General features: G+C 42.3%; 1 protein-coding gene across 2 annotated transcripts in view; it reads left to right on the forward strand.

Moving 5' to 3' along the window:
- The first annotated feature begins 25 nt into the window (after positions 1–25).
- Positions 26–27,972, forward strand: part of SNX24 (sorting nexin 24) — a 166,192-nt gene continuing 138,245 nt past the window's right edge. The window contains exon 1 of one of the 2 annotated variants that reach the window (XM_002815824.5): positions 26–176. In XM_002815824.5, the coding sequence (XP_002815870.1) occupies positions 117–176 (60 nt within the window). In that variant the 5' untranslated portion in view covers positions 26–116. The remainder of the gene's footprint in view (positions 177–27,972) is intronic. The other variant, XM_024246857.3, reaches the window with a different exon arrangement.

The following is a 27,972-nucleotide window of genomic DNA, read 5'->3' on the forward strand; positions in this document are numbered from 1 at the left end:
CGGGGCCCCGCGGACGCAGCGAGGCGGGAGGCGGGGCGGCCCGGCCGTGGGCGGAGCGGCGGCCGCGGCCGTGAGCCCGCCCCCAACTCACCCTCAGCCGGCTGGCCGGCGCGGCCATGGAGGTCTACATCCCGTCCTTTCGCTATGAAGAGAGCGACCTGGAGCGGGGATACACGGTAGGCGCGGGCCGCGGGCGGACAGGGTCCCGCGAGCCAGGCCTGCGGCTGCTGCGCCCAGGAAACACCCTTGGCCGCCGCCGCCTTGGCGCAGGGGGTCCCCTCGTTTTCTCTCCCCTCCCCCGGCCCAGAGGAAGGGCTGCGCCCTGGCGCGGTTGTCAAGGAAACGGGCGCCCCTCCCGGGCTCCGCGGCTGCGGGCGCCCCTAGCCCCTCGGGGTCCAACCCTTCTCTTCCCGGCCGAGCTCCAGTCTTCGGACGCGGCACTCGCCATTCTCCCCGCCGCCCGCCTTCGGGAGCCCAGGATGGGCTGCGTTCCTTTCTGGCACAGCTGCCCCCTCAGTCCAGACAGTAGTAGCTTCGCGGCAGGTTCACGCTGGCTTCCAAGTTCTGTACAATTCGTTCAGCTGGAAAACCTGTTTTGTTTTTTTTTTTTAATCATAATTTGCAACTGTTTATTAGCCAAACTAAACACGTGTATTGATTTTAGATGGTTTCCAAAGATTTTTCTTTTTGAGTTGTGCAGTTCTATGAAATGGCAAAATTACTTGCTGAGCACCTGTTTCATACCTAGGACTGTGGTCACGGAGAAATGTGAAACAGGACCCGTGCTCTCAAGAGTGAAGGGCAGGGCAGAGACCGGGGCATGCGCCCTTTGAGCAACACGTTTACTAAGTGAATTGTTGGTGGAGATTTCCCAATGAATTCAAAACATTCTTTCCTGGACAGTCATTGCTAGTGGGAGAAATGTCTGAGTGTGTGTACACCTTGGAAGAATTTACTTCCAGTTGTTAAAGAACCTGTAGGGTTGAAGAAAGATTGCAGGGCAGTCTGAAATTTTGTTATTTTATTTACATCAATCACACACTTGCTAAACACCAGTTACATTACTTTGATGGAGAATATTTTAACCCCTCTCCCCTCCTCTAAATATTACTGGTATTTGGTGACAGTCTGTTTGGGCACTTGTGTTTTCTTAGTTGGGACTAAATTACCCTCTCAAAGAAAGATTTAGAATGAAAAACAGTGATTGAAAAAATAGTCCAGGAAGTCGGTGGGTTTTTAGAATTGAGTAGACTGCTGGATCCAAGTGTTCTGAAACAAGTTGTTAAAGTGCTTTCCTTGGGAAGGAAAATGCAGGGAGTTCCATAGTGGTAGTTATTTATATAAATAATCCTTTCCAGTGCATTCACATTTCGTTAAATAGTCTGTATCTTCCTTAAAAACAAACAAACAAACCCTGGAGTTTGTTCAAGGCTTTTTTTTTTTTTCTTGGAGATTTTATCCAAGTCTCTTAAGCCTAAAACCTTGCTTGTTGTTCCTTCTCCCAGGTATCTCACTTCTCCCATCAGCACTGTCAACAGTCATGGAGGGCTTACCATCTTTGGGACATTCATTTAGGATCTGAAGATAAAAAGGCTGCTTGTTAGAGGCGTTGGCTTTCAAAGAAAAGATGAAGTTGATCTTATCGGTTCAAGCTAAAAGTTAATTACCTGCAGAAATAAGCACTTTGAAATAGACCATAATTAAGGCTCATTGCCCATTATTGATTTTCTTCTATTAGACGAGCTGTGTTTTTCTCCCAAAGCTTTCTGTATCTTTTTATTATTTGTATTTATGACCAGGCATGTGCCACACTCCAGGTTGTGAATTAAACTGATGTGGAAGGAGCTCTTTTTTGGACAAATTCGGGAGAGTTTGAAGATTGCTTATATGATGAGAATTTGCTCTTTAAATATTTGCTTAAAAAAATCCTAACTCATCCAGATTGGGAGCTAAACTGTTAAAATGTCTCTCTCTCTCTCTCTCTCTTTTTTTTTTTTTTTTTTCTTGAGACGGTCTTCCTCTGTCACCCAGGCTGGAGTGCAGTGGGGTGATCTCAGCTCACTGCAACCTCTGCCTCCTGGGCTCAAGTAATCCTCCCACCTCAGCTCCTGGAGTAGCTGGGACTACAGGCACATGGCACCACTCCTGGATAATTTTTAAATTTTTCGTAGAGACAGGGTTTCTCCATGTTGCCCAGGCTAGTCTTGAACTCCTGTGCTCAAGTAAACCACCTGCCTAGGCCTCCCAAAGTGCTGGGATAACAGGCATGAGCCACCACACCAGCCCTAAAATACCTTCTGAAGGGATTTTTTTGCTTCTGTGAGTTTGTGAAGCAGTTATTAGATACTTTTCCCCTCTGAACAACTGGTTTTATGATTGTACAGCAGTTTTTCATTCAACAAATATTTACTGAGCGCCTGCTCTGTGTCTGTATTCTGGATGTAGGGAATATAGCAGTGAATAAGCTATGAATATAGCAGCTTAAAAAAAAATACCCAGAATTTAAAAAATATTTCAGTTTCCTAAATAAGAAGCTAGTAAAATAGTGTACACTTTCGTGTAAAAAATACCTTTTTACTTTAGTGATTATGTTTGTGTGAATGTGTGTTTTTAAGAGCTAGGATCTTGCTCTGTCACCCAGCCTGGAGTGCAGTGGCGCAATCCTAGCTCACAGCAGCCTTGGACTCTTGGGCTCAAGTGATCCTACCCCCTTGGCCTCTTGAGTAGCACAGGCATAAATCACCACACCTGGCTAATTTTTGTGTTTTTTGTAGAGATGGGATCTCACTATATTGCACTGGCTAGTCTCAAACTCCTAGGTTTAAGGGATCCTCCCACCTTGGCCTCCCAAAGTTCTGGCATTATAGGCCTGAGCCACTGAGCCTGGCCTGTGTTTGTGTTTAAAATTTAAAACGGCCGGGCATGGTGTCTCATGCCTGTCATCCCAGCACTTTGGGAAGCCGAGGCGGGCGAATCACTTGAGGTCAGGAGGCTGAGACCAGCCTGGCCAACATGGTGAAATCCCATCTCTACTTAAAAAAAAAAATCAAAAATTAGCCAGGCATGGTGGTGGGCGCGGGTAATCCCAGCTACTTGGGAGGCTGAGACAGGCGAATCGCTTGAGCCCGGGAGGTGGAGGTTGCAGAGAGCCGAGATCGCGCCACTGCACTCCAGCCTAGGTGACAGAGCGAGACTCCATCTCAAAATAAAAAATAAAAATAAAATTTATAACACATTACATCACATTCTAACAAATTCAGTAATAGGAAGTTTAAGGTAGAAATGGGTGGTTTCTCCTCTTTGCTTCTAGTCTCATTCCCCCAGAAATAAAGTTTCTGGGTGTATCTTAGAATTTTTTCCTTGTGCTGTGAACACATACTTTTTTTTCTTTTAAAAAAATGGCAAGATTTTAGTATAGCTGTCATCTTACAATTTATAGACATCTTTCAATATTGATAATGGAGAGGTCTGCCTCCTCTTTCTAACTACTGGAGATGGGCTCTACCATGGTAGGATGTGCTGTAATTTTTTCCCCAGGTATCTGCTGATGGCCAAGAAATCCTTGGACATGATTTTTTATGTCCACTACTAGGATTTCTGTAGAACCTTAACTAGAAGTGGTATTTCCAGCCCTTTACAGTTTTTATAGATATTGCACAATTGTTATTCAAGAAGTTTATACAAATTTATGCTCAGTGTACTAAGTAATTTACCTTTAAAGAATGAATTTTTGCCCTTTAAACATGTAAAGCTTTATTTACTGTGGGCCTGTACTGTGTTGGTGGTGATTTAAAGATGGAAGGGTGGTGTTCCTGCCCTTAGGGATTCTCAGCCCATACAGAAGCTGCTCAGAGCTAGGCCGGGAAAGGTTAGGGTGCCCCAATGTCAGCTGGAGCCTTGTATTCAGGGGTCTGAGGGAGGGAGAGGTCAGTTCGGCCTTGCAGGGTGGCTGTGCTGAGGTGGGGGTGCTTAGGAAATACTGACTTTGAAATCTAATTAGGTTTTTGCTAGGATTGTGAATTTTAGAAAGAGGAAGTACAGGAAAAAATCTTGCAAGCCATTTTAAAACTCAGATATGCCCCCAAAAAAGGGGGGAGAAGGGCACCTCTAAATAAGTTTGTGAAGAAGTAGGAGATGGTAGTGTAAGAAAATGCAGATGCACCCAAATGTTACTTTCTGGGGAGATTATTCTGTCCCATTCCCTACCCAATGGCTTACTTATTTAATATCCTCTGCCCCCAAGCTATAAACTCCTTGAGGCTAGGTAGTGTCCATCTCCACTGTTGTATCCTAATACAGAATTCAGTACATATCTGTTGAATGAATAATGAGTGATGTAATCTTCATAGGAGGAGAAAAACCGGAAGAGCAGTTACCTTGAGGCGTGTAGCAGCTCAGAGAGTTAGGTGGAGGGTTGTGCTGCAGACTGGAATTTCGGGATTGTGCAAAGTGATTGCAGTAAGAGTGGTGGGGAGAGATCAGCTGACTACCCTTGAGAGCTATAAGGGAGTGTGGACCTTCAGACAGGGAAGTCATAGGAGAATTTTAAGGAAGGAAGTAACATGCTTAGCTTTGCATTTAGAAAGATGACTATCTTAGTTCAGGCTACTTTAACAAAATACAATCAACTGGGTAGTTTATAAACCACAGAAATTTATTTGTCACAGTTCTGGAGGCTGGGAAGTCCAAGATCAAGGTGCTAGCAGATTCAGTGTCTAGTGAGGGCCCATTTCCAGGTTTGTAGGTGATCCCTGCTTGTTGTGTAGAAGTGGCAAAGATCTCACTGGGACCTATTTTATAAGGTTACTAATCCCAGTTATGAGGGCTCTGCCCATGACCTCATCACTTCCCAGAGGCCTTACCATCCAATGCCAACACATTGGGTTTGGAATTTCAGCATAAGAATTTGGGGGAGACAATCAGACCGTAGCAGTGATTCTGGAGTACTCATCATTTAAGAGACACTTGCAAATGATCAGAAAGGAGAGGATGAAGGCTAGAACTAAGACTTTAGCGTTGAACATGGAAAGGAAGTGATGACTGCAAAAATCTCCAGTACCTGGTGACCAGATGTACTGCAGCAGGGTGACTCCTGTGGGCGCAGGTACCAGTAAGCAAATAAGAACTGAAGCAGGGCAGATATTTCATTTGGTCACCTGCTGAGTTTTTGGTGATGGGTATAGCTATTTGATTTTGGAGTCTAGGGTGGATTTAAGTTTGGCTTAGAAATATGGCTCTAAGGGGACATTCAGCATAAAAGGTAAAAAAAAAAAAAAAAAAAAAAAAAACCCACAGAGAAAGAGTGAGGAAAGAGGGAGGGCCAAGGGTAAAACCTTAGAACTTGAATAAGCAAAGAAGTCCCAGCACAGAAGCCAGAGGGAGAAAGAAACCCAGGAGTGTGAGGCTGGAAGAGAGAGGGTGGAAGATGTGTTACAGGAAAGAAAGTGCCAGATGCTCCTGAGTGGTCTTGCAAGTTGAGAATGGAGAACAGTCCATTCTAAGAACTGAGAATAATAGGTCTTGGATGCCACTGTAGGCTGGTATTTTGAATTTTAAGATACATTGCTGACAAAAATAACAAAACTAGAATTACTACTTAGTTCACAATACAAAAGTATGAATGTATTAGACTTGAGTTTTTTGTTTTTGTTTTTGATTTTTTGAGACAAAATCTCCCAGCGTCACCCAGGCTGGAGTGCAGTGGTGTGATCTCAGTTTACTGCAGCCTCCGCCTCCTGGGTTCAAGCTATTCTTCTGCCTCAGCCTCCCAAGTAGCTGGGCCTACAGGCGCGAGCCACCGTGTCTGGCTAATTTTTTGTATTTTTAGTAGAGATGGAGTTTCATCATGCTGGCCAGGCTGGTCTTTGAACTCCTGACCTCAAGTGATCCACATGCCTCAGCCTCCCAAAGTGCTGGGATTACAGGCATGAGCCACACCCAGACTTAGACTTCAGTTTTTATAGCTGTAAAAATCACAGCCTTGAATTAGATTCAAGTCCATTTTAAGTACGTGCGTGACTGCATGTGTTATGCGTAGACAAATATATCTTCCTGGGACCTGGATACTATCACTGATTTACTTGATAAACACTTAGAAATGTATCATGCTCTTCAGTACACAAGGCAGCTTCTTATATATAGGATCATAATGTGAAATATTATTATGATCATTGTTATTTTAAAGCTTTTATGGATTAAACTACAAAAATAGAACAATTTAATAAACTTTCATTTACCCATTACTTACCTTCAATATTTTACAATTCTTTCATCCACTACATCTCAGTCCCTGTCTTTAAAAAAAAAATTCTGGAGTATTTTTAAGCAAATTCAAAACAATTTTATCTGCATAATTTTACTGTGTATACCTGACAGTTAAAAACTTTTAAAAAGCATAACCAAACTGTAAATATTACCACAAAATTATCAATACCTTAATAGCATCCAGTTACTGGTTGTTTTTGTTGGTTTTAAAATAAGCACAGTGTAAACCCTTCCTTGGAATTAACAGTCATTTGTGTGCATTTTATTGGTACTGTAGTGCTATTTTATATATGTGTGTGTGTATAAATATATACACACACATATCTATCTATATTATATATCTATATAGCTATCTATATATATGTATATATTTCTTTCTTTCTTTTCTTTCTTTAAAAATTTTATTTTACTTCAAGTTCCGGGATACACGTGCAGAAAGTGCAGCTTTGTTATGTAGGTAAACGTGTGCCATGGTGGTTTGCTGAACTATTTTGTATTTTTGACAACAAGTCCGAGACACTGAGTGAGGGAGCCTGGCTACCTGAGAGTGACTCTTCTGTTTCAGAATAGCTTCTTTTTTTTTTTTTTTTTTTTTTTTTTTTTTTGACAAAGGGTTTCACTCTGTCGCGCAGGCTGGAGTTCAGTGGTACAATCAAAGTTCACTGCAGCCTTGACCTCCCCAGGCTCAGGTGATTCCCCCATCTCAGCCTCCCAAGTAGCTGGGACTACAGGTGCATGCCATCACATCCAGCAAATTTTGTATTTTTGCTAGAGATAGAATTTCACCATGTTGCCCAGGCTGGTCTCTAACTTCTGTGTTCAAGTGATCCACCCACCTCAGCCTCTGAAAGTGCTGGGATTGTAGGCATGAGCCACCATGCCTAGCCGCATTTAATAGTAAGGACACTTTTCTCCCGAGAACCCCTGAGCAAATAAGTCTCCCTTCAGTTTCTTTCTCATTATCCCTAGTTGATTTTTCAACACAGAATTCCAGAGGAATTCCAGTGCCAATTTACTGAGGCCAGGGTTATCTTAACCAACCATCATGGCAAGGAGGGTAGGTTAACCAGATGGAGTTAAAATAGGAGGCATCTCTGGAGCTGGGAATGGGTTAGTCCATTCCTGCCACCAAACCCCTCAGGCATCACAGTGGGAGAAGGGCAGCAAGATGTCAGGAAGACCACAATTCCACGCCATGTCCTTCAGTCATCCATTACCAGCATGTACGATGAAGGAGGCCTTTGTGTAACAAGGATGTAGCTGGCACAGTGCCTCATTCATGGTAGACTCATAGCAGAAGCCCACATTAAATATTTGTTGAATGATTAAATCAAGCATGTGTAAAATATGTTCTTTAGCCTTTTTTTTTGAGACGGATTCTTCGCTCTGTTGCCCAGGCTGGAATGCAGTGGCACGATCTTGGCTCACTGCAAGCTCCGCCTCCCAGGTTCATGCCATTCTCCTGCCTCAGCCTCCCGAGTAGCTGAGACTACAGGCACCCGCCACCAAGGCCTGCTAATGTTTTGTATTTTTTAGCAGAGACGGGGTTTCACCGTGTTAGCCAGGATGGTCTCTATCTCCTGACCTCGTGATCCACCTGCCTCGGCCTCACACAGTGCTGGGATTACAGGCGTGAGCTACCACGTCCGGCAGTATGTTCCTTACCCTTAAGGACAAGAAATACAGTTTGAAAACATTCTTCTTGAACATTAACAAACTTAGAATGGTACATTCATTTAGGAATTAAAATAGGCACAAGAGGATTGAATTTTGGAAATATGGTGCTTAGAAATTTGGGGGTACAAGCAAGCTTGTTTTCATTAAGCTAGAAATATATTTTAACTTTTTTTTATATGTTATTTTCAAATTTATGTATTCTTTTAAAATTTTTTTCATGCAGGTAGGGGTCTTGCAGTGTTGCCCAGGCAGGCCTTGAACTCCTGGTCTCAAGCAGTCCTACCACCTCAGCCTCCCAAAATGCTGGCATTACAGCCGTGAGCCACTGCGCCTGCCTTAAGAACTTGAAAATAAACCAAATAAGTTATTTTGTTCTTCAGCCTGTTCCACTAGGAGTGTACAATCAAACGACTGGTTTTAAAATCACTTGGATTGGTTCTCTACTTAAAACACAAGCTAGCTACCCAGTCTTGTATTTTGTATTTTTAGGAATTCTTAAAAAACTAATTTTGTTTTGTATTTGTGTAAAGCACAGTCATAATTCTAAATCAAATACACTGCATCGAGTTTATCTACTGAAATTAAGCATCTGCTTTTGTCCTCACTTTGTTATCTTCTGCTCTCATTGATTACTATTTAAAAAAAAAAAAAGTGGTATGAGGCTGTCCCCAGCACTACACTGACGAAAGGGAATTTTTTTTTTTTTCTGTATATAGAAGCCCTTACTGCTAGCAGATATATGGGATCAAAAGATGCATATAAAAATAATCATAGTGTTGGCCAGGTGCGGTAGCTCACTCCTGTAATCCCAGCACTTTGGGAGGCCGAGGCAGGTGGATCACTAGGTCAGGAGATCCAGACCATCCTGGCTAACATGGTGAAACCCTGTCTCTACTAAAAATACAAAAAATTAGCTGGGCGTGGTGGCAGGTACCTGTAGTCCCAGCTACTCGTGAGGCTGAGGCAGGAGAATGGCGTGAACCTGGGAGGCGGAGCTTGCAGTGAGCTGAGATCATGCCACTGCACTCCAGCCTGGGCAACAGAGCGAGACTCCGTCTCAAAAAAAAAAAAAAAAAATAGTGTTACCTATGTAAAAAAAAAAATCTTATGGCTTATTCTTCCGTTGAAAAAAATAAAACACATACTAATGTATTTGTGCCCCCACTCATTTTCTTTAACAGTACTATACTAAAACATTTTATTTCAACTTGCTTTTTTTACTTAATGATATATCCTGGAGATCACTGCACAGGGACATATATGAAGATGTATCATTCTTTTCTATACAGGTATACCTCAGAGATATTGTGAGTTTGGTTCCAGACCACTGCAGTAAAGTGATTATCTTAATAAAGCAAGTCACACTAATTTTTTGGTTTAATAGTGCATATAAATGTTTACACTACACTATAGTTTATTAAGTGTACAGTAGCATTATGTCTAAAAAAAGTACATACCTTAATTAAAAAGTATTTTATTGCTAAAAACTCTAATGATCATCTGAGCGGGTGGTGGTTGCAAAAGGTTGGTGACTATGCCAATTTCTTTTCCTTTTTGTTTTTTTTTGAGGCAGAGTCTCGCTCTGTTGCTCAGGCTGGAGTGTAGTGGTGCAATCTTGGCTCACCACAGCCTCTGCCTCCTGGGTTCCAGCAATTTCTCCTACCTCAGCCCTGCCAGGTAGCTGGGACTACAGGTGCATGCCACTATGCCCACCTAATTTTTGTATTTTTAGTAGAGATGGTTTCACCATGTTGGCCAGGCTGGTCTCAAACTCCTGACCTCGTGATCTGCTCGCCTCAGCCTCCCAGAGTGTTGGGATTACAGGCATGAGCCACCACGCCCAGCCGACTGTGCCACTTTCCTGAGACAATTAAGTTTGCCCTATCAGTTGACTCTTTCTTTCGTGAAAGATTTCTCTGAGCATGTGATGTTGTTTGATAGTATTTTACCCTCAGAAATTCTTTCAAAATTGGTTTCAGGTGTCTGGGCATGGTGGCTCTAACTTGTAATCCTAGCACTTAGAGAGGCCAAGGCAGGAGGATTGCTTGAGTTCAGGAGTTTTGAGACCAGCCTGGGCAACCTCACGAGACCCAATCTCTATTAAAAAATAATTGGAATCAGCCCTGTCAAATGCTGCTGCTTCTTTATCAGCTAAGTCTGTGTAATGTTCTATATCCTTTGTTGTCATTTCAACAGTGTTCACAGCATCTTCATTAGGAATAGATTCCATCTCAAGAAACCACTTTCTTTGTCCTTCCTTAAGAAGCAACTTCTCACCCATTAAAGTTTTATCATGAGTCCATTGTAGGGTTATTAATTTACCTAATTTCAATATTGTTTGTCCTAAGGAATAGTGAGGCCTAAGGAGAGGGAGAGAGACAGGGGATTGTTGGTCTGTGGAACAGCCCAAACACACAACATTTGTCAGTTAAATTTGCCATCTTTTATTTATTTACTTATTTTAGGTTCAGGGGTGCATGTGCAGGTTTGTTATATGGGCAAATTGCATGTTATAGGAGTTTGGTGTACAGATTATTTCATCACCCAAGTAATGGGCATAGTACCCAATAGGCAGGGTTTTGATCTTCTCCCTTCTGCCTCCCTCCACTCGCAAGTAATCCCTGATATCTATTGTTCCCCTCTATATCCATGTGCTCTTCTTGTTTAGCTCCCTTACAAGCTCACTTATAAGTGAGAATGTACAGTATTTAGTTTTCTGTTTCTGTGTGTGTTTGCTTAGGTTAATGGCCCCCAGCTCCATCCATATTGCCACAAAGGACATGATGTTGTTTTTCTTTATGGCTGCACAGTATTCCATGGTGTATATGTACCCAGATTGCTTTATCCAGTCTACTGTTGATGGGCATTTAGGTTGATTTCATGCTTTTGCTACTGTGAATAGTGCTGCGATGAACATATATGCGCATGTGGCTTTATGGTAGAATGATTTATTTTCTTAGGGTATATAACCAGTAATTGGAATGCTGGGTCAAATGGTAGTTCTTTGTCTTTTTTTTTTTTTTTTTTTTTTTTGAGACAGAGTCACCCAGGCTGGAGTGCAGTGGTGCCATCTCTGCTCACTGCAACCTCTGCCTCCCAGGTTCAAACAATTCTCATGCCTCAGCCTCCCCAGTAGCTGGGATTACAGGTGCCTGCCACCATGCCTGGCTAATTTTTGCATTTTTAGTAGAGACAGGGTTTCACCATGTTTGCCAGGCTGGTTTTGAACTCCTGACCTCAGGTAATCTGCCCACCTCGGCCTCCCAAAGTGCTGGGAATACAGGCATGAGCTATTGCACCTGGTCTGTTACTTAATGGTTAAAAGCTGTAAATAGCTCAAAAGAAAAGTTTCCTTGACTCCAAAGTCTTCCATTCGGTGCTGCAGTCTATTTCCTTTGGGTCAGGGGTCTCCTCAGTATCTTTCCTTCATGGTTGACTTTTTAATAATAGCCATTCTGAAAGATGTGAGATGATATGTCATTAGCCACAATGCCAGCTAATTATTATTATTATTATTGTATTTTTAGTAGAGATGAGGCTTCACCATGTTGGCCAGGCTGGTCTTGAACTACTGACCTCAGGTGATCTGCCTGCCTCAGCCTCCCAAAGTGCTGGGATTACAGGCATGAGCCACCGCTCCTGGCCTGAGTTTATTTTTGTGTATATTGTAAGGAAGGGGTTCAATTTCAGTCTTCTATATATGGCTACCATTTATCCCTTCATCATTTATTTATTTATCTGTTAACTTTTTTTTTTTTAGGTTCAGAGATACATATGCCTGTTTGTTATATAGGTAAACTTATGTCACAGTGGTTTGGTGTACAAATTATCTCATCATCCGGGTACTAAACCTAGTACTTGATAGTTACTTTTTCTGATCCTCTTTCTCCTCTTATCCTTCACCCTCCAGTAGGCCCCAGTGTCTGTTGTTCCCCTCTATGTGTTCCATGTGTTCTCATCATTTAGCTCCCACTTGTAAGTGAAAACATGTGATATTTGGTTTTCTTTTCCTGTGTTAGTTTGCTAAGGATAACGGCCTCCAGCTTCATCCATGTTCCTGCAAAGGACATTCTCTCATTCTTTTTATGGCTGCATAGTATGCCATGATGTATATGTACCACCTTTTCTTTTTTTTTTTGAGACAGATTCTTGGTCTGTCACCCAGGCTGGAGTGCAGTGGCATAATCTCAGCTCACTGCAACCTCCGCCTCCTGGGGTCAAGTGATTCTCCTCCCTCGACCTCCTGAGTAGCTGGGATTACAGGGACGTGCCACCACGCCTGGCTAATTTTTGTATTTTTAGTAGAGACGGGGTTTCACCATGTTGGTCAGGCTGGTCTCGAACTCCTGACCTCGTGATCCACCCACCTCGGCCTCCAAAACTGCTGGGATTGCAGGACCTTTTCTTTATTCAGTCTTCCTTTGATGGATGTTTAGGCTGATTCCATGTCTTTGCTATTGTGGATAGCCAGCACCATTTATTGAGTTTGCCATCTTTTTATGGGTGTGGCTTGTGGAACTCCAAAACAATTACGGTAGTAACTTGTAAGATCACTGATCACAGATCACCATAACAGATAAAATAATAATGGAAAAGTTTTTGAAATACTGGAGAATTACAAAACTGTGACACAGAGACACGAAGTGAGCACATGCTATTGGAAAAATGCCGCCGATAGGCTTGCTCAATGCAAGATCACGGCAAAACTTTAATTTGTAATAAATGCAGTATTTGCAAAGCACATTAAAGCAAAGTGTAGTCAAACAATGTAAAGCCTGTATCTGAATTGTTCTTCATTGTTTGTCTTCAATCAATAGCCTGTGTGCATGTCTTTTTGTATTTTTGTCAGTGAGTCTTTAGAATAAATTTCTAGTAGTGGTTACTGGACCAAAAATTAAATGCATGTTTAATGTTAGCTGATATCGTCAAATTCCCATCCATAGGGACTGTGGTATTATACATTACTGTAGCAGTTTATGAGTGTATATCCTTCCTCACAAGCTTGCCAACTGAGTGTTCTCAGGCTTTTGGATTTGTGCCAATCTGATAGGTAAACAATAGTATCACAATGTAATTCTTAATGTCATTCATGATTTTATGACTTATGAATGAAGTTGAACATCTTTTTATATGGTAAAAAATCATTTTCATTTCTTTCTGTGAATAAGATAGTTTATAAAATTATTTATTATTTTAAATGTCTCACTATTTCAGTAGCTGGGAATACAGGTGCCCACCACCACGCCTGGCCAATTATTGTATTTTTGGTACAGGTAGGGTTTCACCATGTTGCCCAGGCTGGTCTCGAACTCTTGGGCTTAAGCTATCCACCTGCCTCGGCCTCCCAAAATGCTAGAATTACAGGTGTGAGCTACCAGGCCCAGCCTGACCTTGTCTGTTTCAATGCCATTGATTTCTAGGTATCATGCCTGGATATTGTAATCATTTGCCTGGATATTGTAATCATTGGCACTTGAATAAATGAATGAATGAGACCTGCTTATCTTAGTCTTTCCTTAAGAGATTTAGGGAGAGGAAAAACTTAATGGCTCATGCCTTCAGCCTCAGGTACTCAGGAGGCCAAAGCAGACTTGAGCCCAGGAGTTGGAGACCAGACTGTACAACATATGGAGACCCCGTTCCCCCAACAAAATAAATTTGGCTGGGTGTGGTAGCTCATGCCTGTGATCCCAGCACTTTGGAAGGCCAAGGTGGGAAGATCCCTTGAGCCCAGGAATTTGAGGAGTAGCCTGGGCAACATAGTGAGAACTCGCCTGTACAAATAATTTAAAAAATTAGCTGGGCATAGTGGTATGTACCTATGGTCCCTACTTGAGAGCCTGAGGTGGGAGGATTGCTTGACCCCAGGAGGTTAAGGCTACAGTGAACCATGATTACTCTACTGCACCCTAGCCTGGGTGGCAGAGCAAGACACTGTCTCAAATAATAAATAATAATAATTGTCGATGAAAAGAGTTGAACTCTGTAAAATATTTGAGGATATTTATTCTGAACCAAATATGAGTGACCATGGCCCGTGACACAGCCCTCAGGAAGTCCTGAGAACATGTGCCCAAGGTGGTCAGGGTGCAGCTTGGCTTTATACATTTCAGAGTGGCATGAGACATCAAATACATTTAAGAAATACATTGGTTTGTCCAGAAAGGTGGAACAACTCAAAGCCGGAAGCTTCTAGGCTATAAGTGAATTTAAACATTTTCTGGTTGACAGTTGGTTGAGTTTGCCTGAAAACCTGGGATAGACAAAAAGGGAATGTTCAAGTTAAGATAAAGATTGTAGAGACCAAAGTTCTTTTGAAGTCTAATAGTGGCTGCCCTTAGAGACAATGGGTGACAAATGTTTCCTATTCAGATCTTAGTTAATCTCTTTAGAATTGGGAGGGTCTGGAAGAAAAAGATCTTCTAGCTGTGTTAATAGAGATTCTTTACAGATGCAAAATTTTCCCCACAAAGAACAGCTTTGCAGGGCCATCAAAATATGGCAAAGAAACATGTTTCAGGGTAAAATATTTTGATGTTCTTCTTTCTCTCCTAATGTTATGCCAGAGTCAGGTTGGAAAGTAAATCATGATATACAGGGTTAAATAAAACCCATCTATGGGCATGACTCCCCAGACCGCTTAGATAGGAATTTGGGCAAGATAAAAAAAATCAGAGTTTAGTCCTCATAATTAACATAAGACATAGACTAACCATTGATGTGCTTTACGTGTGTAAGTTCCCCAAAGTTCCTGGCTCATGGTCCTGGCTCATAGGCTGTGTTTGTTATCTTTGGGCCACTCTAAACATTGAAAGAAGTCTTACTCTATCTTTTATTCCATTTGTAGAATCAGATTAGCCCTGTAGGAGATGAAGGGGCACTAACAGTGAGAGGTGCATACTACATTTCTAACAATTTTTAAAGAGTGAAATAATTTTTTTTTTTTTTTTTTGAGACACAGTCTCGCTCTGTTGCCCAGGCTTGGAGTGCAGTGGTGTGATCTCAGCTCACTGCAAGCTCCGCCTCCTGGGTTCACGCCATTCTCCTGCCTCAGCCTCCCTAGTAGCTGGGACTACAGGCGCCTGCCACCATGCCTGGCTAATTTTTTGTATTTTTAGTAGAGGTGGGGTTTCACTGTGTTAGCCAGGATGGTCTCGATCTCCTGACCTTGTGATCCGCCTCCCTCGGCCTCCCACAGTGCTGGGATTACAGGCATGAGCCACTGTGCCCAGCCAAGAAAATTTTTAAAAGCTGAATTATTTAATTATCTATCACAGTAGGAAAATGTCATCTCAGAGTAACTGAGAATTAATTTTAGTTTCACTTAGGTGGGGTCTTTTTACCACTTCCTTTATGTTCCCAATCTAACAAATAAATGCAAGAGAAAGAAACTTGAGGCTGGGCGCGGTGGCTCACGCCTATAATCCCAGCACTTTGGGAGGCCAAGATGGGTAGATCACTTGAGGTCAGGAGTTTGAGACCAGCCTGGCCAACGTGGTGAAACGCTGTCTCTACTAAAAATACAAAAACTAGCCGGGCATGGTGGTGTGCCCCTGTAATCCCAGCTACTTGGGAGGCTGAGGCACAAGAATTGCTTGAACCTGGGAGGTGGAGTTGGCAGTGAGCCGAGATCCTGCCACTGTACTTCAGCCTGGGTGACAGAGCGAGACTTTGTCCACCGCCCCTCCCAAAAAAAGAAACTTGACCCAGCCCTGTGAAGTATTATAACTTAGCTAGCACTGTAATTGAGTCTTCAAAAGGCCATTCCATCATTCTACCAAGCCAGCTGTTTCAGGATTATGGGGAATATGGTAAGCAGTGAATTTCATGAGTACGGGACCATTGCCTCACTTCATTTGCTGTTTCATTTGATTTGGGAAAACCCTCAGAGGATTTTTTTTTAACCTTCCTGAAAACTTTAGAAGGAGCAGAAAACTTTCCAGAAAGCTAAAAGCCCTCTCAGATCCCATGTAATTTGCTGGTTACATTCTGATTATTAGATTGGGTATATTTGAAATGCCCAACGTGGTGTCCCTTTTCAGTTGCTTTTTTTTTTTTTTCTTTTTTGAGGAAAAAAGAAAAAATTTTTTCTTTTTTACCAAAAATTTTTGGTATTTGAAATATGCTATTCCCCTCTTCTCATTGATTTTATAATTCTCATTCTAAGGAAGAGCCAATAGGTGAATTGAATCTCACCAGCTGCCTTTTCTTAGTAGGGATTGTTTTATAAACTGTAAGCTTCTCTCTTTACACCCTCACCCTTTTCTCTATTTCTTGCTAATGGAAATTCATCTGATTATTGAGGTTACATAGACAGGTAGGGCAAAAATTCATTTCTGTGGTTACTTATTCTGTGCCCCCATTCCCAGTGGTTGCATTGGTGTTGGGGGCAGGGGCCGCTGACATGAAAGCTCACTCTGGAAGGCTGAGTGGAAGTTTGCCAGTTTGAGAAAGGGAGGGATAGCATTTTAGGCTCAGGGAATTGTATGGAGAAAGGGTAAGAGGTGTGGATAGTTGGTAAGGAGGGACACATACTGGGGTTGGAGCTTGAAGAATTAGGTTGAGTGGTTGCAGTGGGACCGAAGATCCCCAGCTAAAAGTATGGTCTGGAAGCAGCCATGAGTAGGGAGTGGTTTTTTGTTTGGTTTTGTTAAGGGGAGAGAAACATCAAGGGTACAAGTGACAAAAGCAAAAAAAAGAAAGAGGCTGGGCTCAGTGGCTGGCGCCTGTAATTCCAGCACTTTGGGAGGCCGAGGCAGGTGGATCACAAGGTCAGGAGATCGAGACCATCCTGGCTAACAAGGTGAAACCCCCTCTCTACGAAAAAAAGTACATGGTGGTGGGCGCCTGTAGTCCCAGCTACTGGGGAGGCTGAGGCAGGAGAATGGCGTGAACCCAGGAGGCAGAGCTTGCAGTGAGCTGAGATTGTGCCACTGCACTCCAGCCTGGGCAACAGAGCAAGACTCCGTCTCAAAAAAAAAAAAAAAGAGAGAAAGAAAGGAAGAAAAGATAGTCAGTTTCACCAGTAATTAAAGAAACCCAATGTAAAACAAGGCATTTTTTTTTTTTTTTTAATTCACTAGGCAAAATGGAAGAGATTGATAAAAACCAGTCCTTTTGAGGATGGAGGTGGGAGGAGACAGGTTCTCTAACACACTATTGGTGAGACTGAAAGTTGGAAGCTGTATTTTGGAGGTCAGTTTGGCAGTATATATTAGATAAGATATTTATATACCCTTTGAAACAGCCTTCCCACTTTTTAGTCTATATCCATAAATTCATAAAGATATACATATAAAGTTCATTGTAGCATTGTTTACAATGTCAAGAGAAAATGAAAACAAGTCATCTACTTATTTAACAAATATTTATCTACCTATTAAGTGGCAGGCACACTAATCTCCCTCTGGGGATACAGTAATGAACAAAACGATCAAAATTCTCTACCTTCAAGGAGCTTGCATTCTAGTTGGGGGAGAGTAAGAGTAAACATGATAATTAAATTAAATATAGTGTCTTAGATAGTTGTAAGCACTATGGAGAAAAAGAAACAAAAGAAGAGAGGTAAAGAGTGCTGGGGGATCATCAGAGAATCCTTCCCTGGGAAGGCAACATTGGAACCGAGACCTGAAGGAGGTGAGGGGGTGAGTCATGAGGTTATCCAAGGGAAGTGTCTTTTAGGCAGAAGGAGCAGTATGTGCAAAGGACATGAAGTGGAAGTGTGCATAGTGTGTTTTAAGAATAGAAAGGATCCAGTGGGTTTGGAATGCAGTAGGAAAATAGAGAGTGATAAGAGATAAGGTCATATATAGTGTGGTGGGGGAAATAATGGGAAATGGAATGGTGGGGTGGGAGGGCAGAGCATAGGTCTGGTAGGCAGTGATAAGGACGTTGGCTTTTCTTTTTTCTTTTTTTTTTTTTGAGGGGAGAGGAGACAAGGTCTTACTTTGTGGCCCAAGCTGGAGTGCAGTGGTGCAATCATGACTTGCTGCAGCCTTAATGTCCCAGGCTGAAGTGATCCTCCAGCAGGATCACTTGATCTTTGGGAGGCACAGCCTCCCAAGCAGCTAGGACCATGGATGCATGCTACCACACCTGGCTAATTTTTTATTTTTTGTAGAGGTGGGGTCTCACTGTTGCCAAGGCTGGTCTCAAAGCCCTAGGCTAAAGGGATCATCCCACCTTGGCCTCCCAAAGTTTTGGGATTGCAGGCATGAGGCACTGTACCCAGCTCATGTTGGCTTTTACTTTGGGAAGTAGGAGGCAGAGGAGCGACGTGATTCAGTGGCACTGTACCCAGCCCATGTTGGCTTTTACTTTGGGAAGTAGGAGGCAGAGGAGCGACGTGTTTCAGTATTTATTGATCACCAATCATGTACCAGGAACTGTTCTAGATGCCAAGGACACAGTAGAAAAAATATAAATGAAAATCCCTCCCTTTGTGGAGCTTACCTATTGGTTACATGAGTCATGTCTTAAAAGAATTACTCCTATTTTAGTGTGGAGAATAAACTATAGGAAGAGTGCTGCAGTTAGGAAGCTCAGTTAGGAAGCTACTATAGTATCCCAAGTAAAAGATGATGATGGCTTAGAACAGTTAGTTCTGTAGAAGGAGGTGTTGGAAGATGGTTGGATTCCTGATAGCTCTTGGTGATTGAGGCAATAGGATCCACTGATGGATTAGATTTGGGGCATGAGAAAAAGTGACGAACAAGGGTGACTCCCAAGGGTTTTAGCCTGAAGAAAGGGAAGAATTGTAACCGCCCAGTCGGTTCACCTTGCCTGCTGCCTAGGCTGAGCCGATTTATCAAGACAGGGGAACTGCAATAGAGAAAGAGTAATTCATGAAGAGCCTGCTGTGCAGGAAACTAGAGTTTTATTATTACTCAAATCAATCTCCCCAAACATTCAGTGATGAGTTTTAAGGACAATTTAGTGGGTGGGGAGACGCCAGTGAGCCAGGAGTGCTGATTGGTCAGGTCAGAGATGAAATCATAGGGAGTCAAAGCTGTCTTCTTGCACTGAGTCAGTTCCTGGGTGGCGGCCACAAGATCAGATGAGCCAGTTTATTGATGTGGGTGGTGCCAGCTGATCTATCAAGTGCAGGGTCTGCAAAATATCTTAAGTACTTATCTTAGGAGCAGCTTAGGGAGGGCAGAATCTTGCAGCCTCCAGCTGCCTGACTCCTAAACCATAATTTCTAATCTTGTGGCTAATTTCTTAGTCCTACAAAGGCAGTGTAGTCCCCAGGCAAGAAGGAGGTTTGCTTTGGGAAAGGACTGTTATCGTCTTTGTTTTAAACTATAAAGTGTAGACTAAGTTCCTCCCAAGGTTAGTTCAGCCTACAGTCAGGAATGAACAAGGACAGCTTGGAGGTTAGAAGCAAGATGGAGTCAATTAGGTTAGATCTCTTTCACTGTCCCAGCCATACTTTTGCAAAGGCAGTTTCAGAATGATGTTATTGTTTACTAAGTAGAAGACTGGGTAGAGCAGGTTCTGAAGTACCATTTCACAGGTGCTTAGTTTGAAATGTTTGCCCAAATATCTGGGCACCCTGTGGCCCACTGAAGTTGTCACATAAAATTAACCATGAAGAGCCTACTACCTATCAACTTGGTATTCATACACATTTCCTTAAACCATACTTAATTAAAGAAGGGCAAAGTAAAATAAGATTTGTTTGTTTGCTTGCTTTTTATTTATTTCTATTTATTTATTTTTTGAGACTGACTCTCTCTCTGTTGCCCAGGCTAGAGTGCAATGGCACGATCTTGGCTCACAGTAATCTCTGCCTGCCGGGTTTAAGTGATTCTCGTGCCTCAGCCTCCTGAGTAGCTGGGATTACAGGTGCACACCACCATGCCCGGCTAATTTTTGTATTTTTAGTAGAGTAGTAGAGATGCGGTTTCATCATGTTGTCCAGGCTGGTCTCGAACTCTGGACCTCAGGTGATCCACCTGCCTTGGCCTCCCAAAGTACTGGAATTACAGGCATGAGATACCACGCCTGGCCACTTGCTTGCTTTTTAATTCAATAGGCAAAATGGAAAAGATTGATAAAAACCGGTCATAATGAGGATGGAGGTGAGAGGAGGCAGGTTCTCTAACACACTATTAGTGAGACTGCAAGTTGGAAGCTCTAATTTGGGGGTCAACTACTGTCTTTATTCTCCAAATAAAGATAATAACAATTTCATAATTCTACCTCACATGATACATCTATCCTATAACCCCAAATACACTGACTCCTTCGCCAGAAGAGAAGGTAGAATCCTTGAGTGATGTTTACTCTTCTTGATATCTTATAATTTAAATACGATGACATAAAGTTAATAATCAATACTTAAATATTATGACATAAAGTCAGTACATCGTATGTTACATGATGAGGGGTTAAGGGAGAAGAAAACAAAGATTTGTTTGCTATATATACATACATATTTTTGTAACAAAATAAGGAATTACTGACAATTCGGTCTTAATTTCTGTCACTGGTTGTGTGGTCATAGCTGGCATTTATTTATGAATGAATGAATGACAAGAGTCTTGCTCTGTCACCCAGGCTGGGGTGCAGTGTCGAGATCTCACCTCACTGCAACCGCCACCTCGCAGGTTCAAGCAATTCTCCTGCCTCAGCCTCCCGAGTAGCTGTTATTACAGGTGAGTGCCACCATGCTGGCTAATTTTTGTATTTTTAGTAGAGTTGAGGTTTCACCATATTGGCCAGGCTGGTCTGGAACTCCTGAACTCAAGTGATCTGCTCACCTCAACCTGCCAAAGTGCTGGGATTACAGGTGTGAGCCACCACGCCTTGCCATAACTGGTATTTATAAATACCTCTACCTATTCCATATTCCATTTGCCTTCAGCAAGCACCTCAGCCGGTTGTGTTTCTTTACCTGGTAGGTCATTCAAACCTTCATTCCTGGAGGGTCTGGGCTATTAGTAGTCCTGCCTGAATTGGGTTGCTGCAGTTTTTTTCATTGACTTTAATTACAGGGTGCAGTAGTATTACTATTATGTTCAAAGGGATCTCCTGTATTCCAGACAGGAGATCCTTACCTCTATTGTGGAGTAGTAGTCCAGTTTCCTTTTGGTAGGCAGGATCAATCACCCCAGCCAGTACATAGCAGAGCAATACATGGCACAGTAACTCCCATTTTTGCCTGTTGATTTAAAGACATGAGCATAAAGTGGCTAGGCAACAGCCTTAGCTTTCATTTCATCAGAATCGTTGTGTCTCCTGATGGAAGCATTCCTCACTATGGAACTATGACCTCTAGGCCAGCAGAGCATAAAGTTCTGGGGACAGGAAGCAAACATTTTGCTAGTGGGTCACTAGGGGTAATGGTGAGTGGTGCTATTCCCATTTCTACCCCTTGATTCCTGGACCTATCAATCCTGGCTATGGGAGAAACAGCACTATATATTATATGTTGATTGAGAGCATGTATAGCCTTGGGAAGAAACTTGACCCAGCCCTGCAAAGTATTGCAACTTAGCTAGCACTGTAACTGAGTCTTCAAAAGGCCATTCCATCATTCTACCAAGCCAGCTGTTTCCGGATGATGGGGAATATGGTAAGCCCAGTGAATTACATGAGCATGGGACCACTGCCTCACTTCATTTGCTATGAAATCAGTACCATGGCAGTGGATACAGTATCCTGTAAGTCCAGGGATGATAGTTTTGGCAGAAGCATTGTGTGCAGGGAAGGCAAGTCTGTATCCAGAGTAAGTGTCTATTCCAGTAAGGACAAAACTCTGCCCCTTTCATGATGGAAGCAATCCATTGTAGTCAACCTGCTGTCAGGTGTCTGGCTGATCATTCCTAATATGGAATGGTGCCATATTGGGGCCTCAGTGTTGATCTCTGCTCCTGGCAGATTGGGTGCTCTGCAGTGGCTGTAGCCAGGTTGGCTTTGGTGAGTGGAAGTCCATATTTCTGAGCCCGTGCATAACCTCTGTTCCTGCCACCATGGCTACTTTATTAGCCCATTGTGTGCTAACAGTGGTGACTGGGGAAAGAGGCTGACTCGTATGCACAGAAGGAGTCATTTTATTCAAATCCTCATGATTATTAAAATCCTCCTCTGCTGAGATCACCCTTTGGTGGGCATTCCCATGAGACACAAATACCTTCACAGTTTTTTGTCGTTTACTGTTTAGAGTGGTCTTCCATGTAGGTCTTCTTGGAAGACATGGTCTTCCAAGTCGTATTCCTTCCAAGTCCCTGGCCATCCATTCAGACCATTGGCCACAGCCCCTGAATTGTTGTATAGTCACATGTCTGGCCGTTTCTCCTTCCAAGGAAAGTTTACAATCAAATGTACTGCTTGAAGTTCTGCCCACAGGGAGGATTTCTCTTCACCACTTTGCTTCAAAGATATCCCAGAGAGGGACAATGTACTGCAGCTGTCCACTTCCAGGTAGTACCTGTATATCATGTAGAACCATCTGTAAACCTCTGTCAGAATGATCATAGGGAACTCCCCATGGGGCCATAGGTGCAGGCTGGGAGAGAGAAGGCAGTGTAGCTGGATTAGGGACTATGGTATCTGGGCCACCTCTTCCTGTTACTTACTTGTGCCTTCAGGGCCTGCTTGGGTTCATCTCACATATACTATTTCCATTTGATGATGGAGTGCTGCTGATCATGCCCAACTTTATAGCTTGATGGGTCAGATAACACACTATTCATGATGGCCAGCTTAGGTCACATGGTAACTTGGTGGCCCATAGTTAAGCATTCAGTCTCTACTAAGACCCAGTAGCAGGGTAACCGCTGTTTCTCAAAAGTAGAGTGGTTATTCACAGAGGTTGGCAGGGCTTTGCTCCAAAATTCTAAGAACCAGCATTGCACTTCACCTATAGCAACCTGCCAGAGACTCCAAACAACATCCGTATCTGCCATGGATACTTCAGGCCCCATTGGATCTGCTGGATCATATGGTCGAAGTGGCAGAGCAGTTTGCATGGCAGCTTGGACCTATTGCAGAGCCTATTCATATTCTGGGACCCACTCAAAACTAGAATCTTTTCAAGTCACCTGATAAATGGGCAGGAGTAACATACCCAAATGAGGAATATGTTGCCTCTGAGATTCAAAGAGGTCCACTCACATTATGAATCATAATGTTCTTCACTCAGCCTACAGAATTAAATATGCATCTCATCCAAAAACACTCTTACAGAAACACCCAGAATGTTTGACTGAATATCTGGGCACCCAATGGCTCAGTCAAGTAGACACATGAAATTAATTATTGTACCACCTTCCAAAAGTGAAACGTACTCTTCCTTCATAAACATCATAGTGTTTTTCTTCTTTTTGTTCAGATAAATATAAAATGAGAAATGTTTGTACATTTTATTATCTGATATTTATTTGCAGTTGGAAATAATAAATGCATACCTGTGGAAAGTGTGCAACCAAATTTTTTAAATGTGAATATAGTGCAGGATAAAAGTTTATAGAAAAGCTCTGTTTTCCTTGTTTATCATCGGTGAACAATTAGATCTCATTGTCAGTAGAAATTGATGACTGCAGCTTCCAAACTATTGAGCCTGAGCTAATAAATGCAACAGTTGTTCATAATTTGGTGGTAAATGACCTTTAAATGTAGCTGTTTATGGAGGCTGTCCTTGGGGAACAATTTAACTTCCAAATGACACCCGTGAGTACTTGTTATCATTTAAATATGCTTCCTTTTGTCAATAACAGAATAACAAATACTGGTTAGATTTCTGATGTTGATTCAGATACCAGGAAACCTGCTGAATAAATTAGTGTACATTTGATTTATATTGACCAAAATTTTTTACATTGCTGTGTTACAGGTCAAGGTGACATGCATTTAAATGTGTTGTAGAGCAGAGGTCATGCTTGACTGACATGAATGCTTATGCTGCTTTTAATTAACTTTTAAATATTATCCTGAAATTTCTTCTTAAATACCAATGATTATGAACACGATTGAAATTAACTTAGGACATTAGTGGTGATCTTATTTAAAATGTCAGTAATCTTGATCTTTTTCATAAAAATTATTGGAATATATTATTGCTACGCTTTATCTCATAATTTGTATGGAAATCAAATCTGCTTTTTCCATCATAGACTCTGAATTCATTGTCTGTGTTTTTTCCCTTGATAGTTTTGCAGAAATAATCTGAGATAGCATTGAAAAAAGCAGTAATGGACTAAGTCTTACCTAGTACAGAACTACTTTATCAGGCAAATGCATTTCTTAGTGCTATGAGTTTTTTTTTACTGATGTTGTTTGTACGTGGTTGGAGGATTGTTTGCAGGGTGATGCCATGGATTAACTTTGTCAGCCATTCATTAGTAGTACAAAGTAGTATAACTTTTAGGGAAGCTTTAATCAACACCTGATTTGCCCTTTCAGAGAATGTCTTCACCCTGAATACTGCTTCTTTTGGATTTAAATATTGTTGAGTAAAAAGCATTTTGCTTGTAGTATAGAATATTTTTCATCTAGGCCTCATCTGAGAATTTTCATATAATTCAGAACTTTAGAATGGAGATGTACAAAGCTTTTTAGTCTCTATCAACCATAAAGATCTTTGTTGTTATTCAAAATGTGTGCCTTGGAAATTTAGGATAATCTTTTGAGCTTTGCATCCCGAGGAGCTGCATGTAATCAAAAAGCAGCAGGAAGCTCCGCTGCTTCAAAACTTTGTATGATGAACTTCTACAGATGTAAACAGAGCTACCCTCCAGAACAAAAAGACCTCAACCCTGCCCACATCTAGTGAATAGCAGTGGGCCTGAGACGTCAGCTTAGTTTCAGCCATCAACACTTAGTTTCAGTGTTGTTCCTTAGCCTGCAGCTTTGTACCTAAGTTTAATGTATTCAGAACAGCATATTGTCCCTGGCTGCAAAAGTAGTGACAGTTAAAAATGCTAATAAGAGAGAAACGGAAGTGGAGATAATAAAATGGAAAGTGGTGGAAGAATGACAAACACGTGCGCATGTGGAATGAATCATCCAATCATAGGAATGATTCTTTAGGACAGAGGGGAGACTCATGCAGCATTTCTTGTAAGCGGGTATGCACATGTGCAGGGAGTTGGGGGAAGTGCCTGAGACATGGAAAACTTCGGGTGTTAGCACCACTTCAGGTGCCTGACCCTAAGGGAGAAGGCAGGGAGTTTGAGAAAAAGGCTGTTGATGTGGTGGTGCTGCTGGTGGATGGCACATTGGAACACCAGCAAAGGAGGGTTTGGGCTTCTGGTGCACGTCGCTGGCTGCTAAAACCGTGGTGCTCATCCCTTGCTGCACACTAGCATCACCCGGAGAGCTTTACAAACTACTGATGCCTGGGGCCTACCCTCAGAGAATCTGATGGTCTTGGGGTATGGATTGAGCATCAGAATTTTCTAAAGGTCCCTGGGTGATTGTTATGAACAGTGGAAGGTGAGAACTACTGCACTGAAGATGTCTCCAGGATGCTTGTGGAGTTTATTAAGGTAGATTACTTGCCCCAGCACATATTATTAATAAGTTAGTTCAGTAGTTCAGGGAACACTTAAAAACACAAATTTTCAAGCTTTGTCCCCAGAGATTCTCATGCAATAGAGGCTCAGGCTCTGGTACTGTTTAAAAACTCTCCAGGTGATTTTAATTTGTAGCTAAGCCTGCAGATAGTGGGGTAGGTAGCTTCCCTGTTGTGGAAAAGATGTCCTGTAGAGTGTATATTTAGCATAAAGGAGAAGCATCAGCTTTGTTTTAAAGCTTTAAAGGGCTGGTTCACATTCTGATTCTGCAAAAGTGCATCTAGGACTGGCTTATAAACAAATGAACTTAAGAAAAGCTTTTCTGGCTGGGCGCAGTGGCTCAACGCCTGTAATCCCAACACTTTGGGAGGCTGAGGTGGGTGGATCACTTGAGGTCAGGAGTTCGAGACCAGCCTGGCTAACATGGTGAAACCCCGTCTCTACTAAAAATACAAAAAATTAGCCAGGCGTGGTGACATGCGCCTGTAATCCCAGCTACTCGGGAGGCTGAGGCAGGAGAATCACTTGAACGTGGGAGGCGGAGGTTGCAGTGAGCGGAGATCACGCCATTGCACTCCAGCTTGGGCAACAAAAGTGAAACTCCGTCTCAAAAAACAAACAAAAAAAGCTTTTCTGACCTCAGCCTGCTCAAGGAAGTTCTAAGGAGTGTCATTGTTAAGCTTTGGAGCCAGATAGACTTGGTTCCACATTCTGGCATTGTGACTAGTCAGGGAACTTGTGCAAGTCATTTAACTTCCCTGAGCTGCATTCCTTAAAAGAATTATTCCCTTTTCTCATAAGGATCATCTGTAAATACCGGGCACAAAGAACTCACAATGTGGAGCAGCTATTGTTGTTTCTGATACTTCTAAATACATTTTTGCTAGTTGGAGTTAATACATCATCATATATTTTACCTTCCTTTCATCTAGTATGAGAATTTTTCTTTTTTTCTCACTTTTGAATGATTGCATATTTAATTCACTGCTTTAAGTTTTTATAAAAGCAGTATATCAAAAGAACCCTGCAGCGCTTTTAAATTGGAGAATAACATCTGTAGTGTCCCAGCCACTTCATATTTAAGAACAAATGAATAATGGTGATTCTGTGGTTAAACCAATTATTAACAGCTATTTATTGATCACAGAATATTCCAACTACCTTTCTGTGCTGTAGGCTCCTAGTGGTATTCTCTGGGAAAACTTTGTATTGTTTTCCTACTTTCTCCATTTATAAAAAGTTCTTTTTAGGATAGGCCAAAGAACCAATCCTGAATTTGTAAGTACGGCCATCCCTCAGTATCCGTGGGGGATTGGTTCCAGGACTCCACATGGATATGAAAATCCGTGAATGCTCAAGTCCCTGATATAAAATGGTGTAGTATTTGCATATAAACTATGCACATTTTCCTGTGTACTTTAAATCATCTCTAGACTACTTAAATACCTAATACAATGTAAATGCTATGTAAAGAGTTGTTATATATTATTTGGGGAATAATGAACAAAAAAAAGTCTGTATACATTCAGTTTTTTTTCCCCTTGTGTTTTCTATTCACAGTTGGTTGAATCTGTGGATACAGAACCCACAGATACTGAGGGCAGACTGTATCACAGTATACAGCTCTAGTTGGCGGTGGAATGGGGCCAGTTCTCACCCAGACCCATTCACTGTTCAGTGCTTTGCTCTGAGCAGTAGAACTTTTGACTCCTATCAATGTTCGTTCAGGTTCAGATGAGGCCAGTTTTAATGAACATCATTTTAACCCAGAGGTTAGTTTTTTGTTTTTTGGTTTTCGAGACAGAGTTTTGTTCTGTCACCCTGGCTGGGGTGCAATGGTGTGATCATAGCTCACTGCAACCTTGACCTTCCAGGCTTAGTAGGTCCACCCGCCTCAGTCTCCTGAGTAGCTGGGACTAAAGGCAGCACGCCACCATGCTTGGCTAATTTTATTTTTTGTATTTTTTTGTAGAGACGGGGTTTTGCCATGTTGACCTGGGTGGTCTCAAACTCCTGGACTTGAGTGATCTGCCTACCTCACCCTACCAAAGTGCTGGGATTTCAGGCATGAGACCACACCCAGTCCAGAGTTTTGTTTTTGAAGCTGTTTTTGCAGTCAGGGTTTGCTTCTTCTGTGAGTTCTGGGTCTAGAAAAGTTCTACGAAGCTGATCTTTCTGTGGCCTAGATAATTCTAAATGCCTGGGCGGGGAGGCAGGCAGTCTGTTTAATTGGAAGTTTAGCTCAGAGTTTATGTGATTTGCTGTGAGCATGTTTGCATGCTGGGTCCTTGGTAGGGCCTGAAGAGAGGGCTGGCAGGGACAGTCAGGCAGAAGTGCCAGGCAGGAGCTGTAAGGGGTGGCAGTAGATGAGGGCTGGGTAAAGGCACAGAGGTGTGGAGTGTGAGGCACAATTTCATCAGCTCCAGTATTTACTTAGATTCATTTATTTAACGAATGGTTCTTGAAGGCCTGAATTGTACCAGACACTGTACTGGGCCCTGGAGGTGCCATC

This window comes from Pongo abelii, chromosome 4 (assembly GCF_028885655.2).
Source record: "Pongo abelii isolate AG06213 chromosome 4, NHGRI_mPonAbe1-v2.0_pri, whole genome shotgun sequence".
NCBI lineage: Eukaryota > Metazoa > Chordata > Mammalia > Primates > Hominidae > Pongo > Pongo abelii.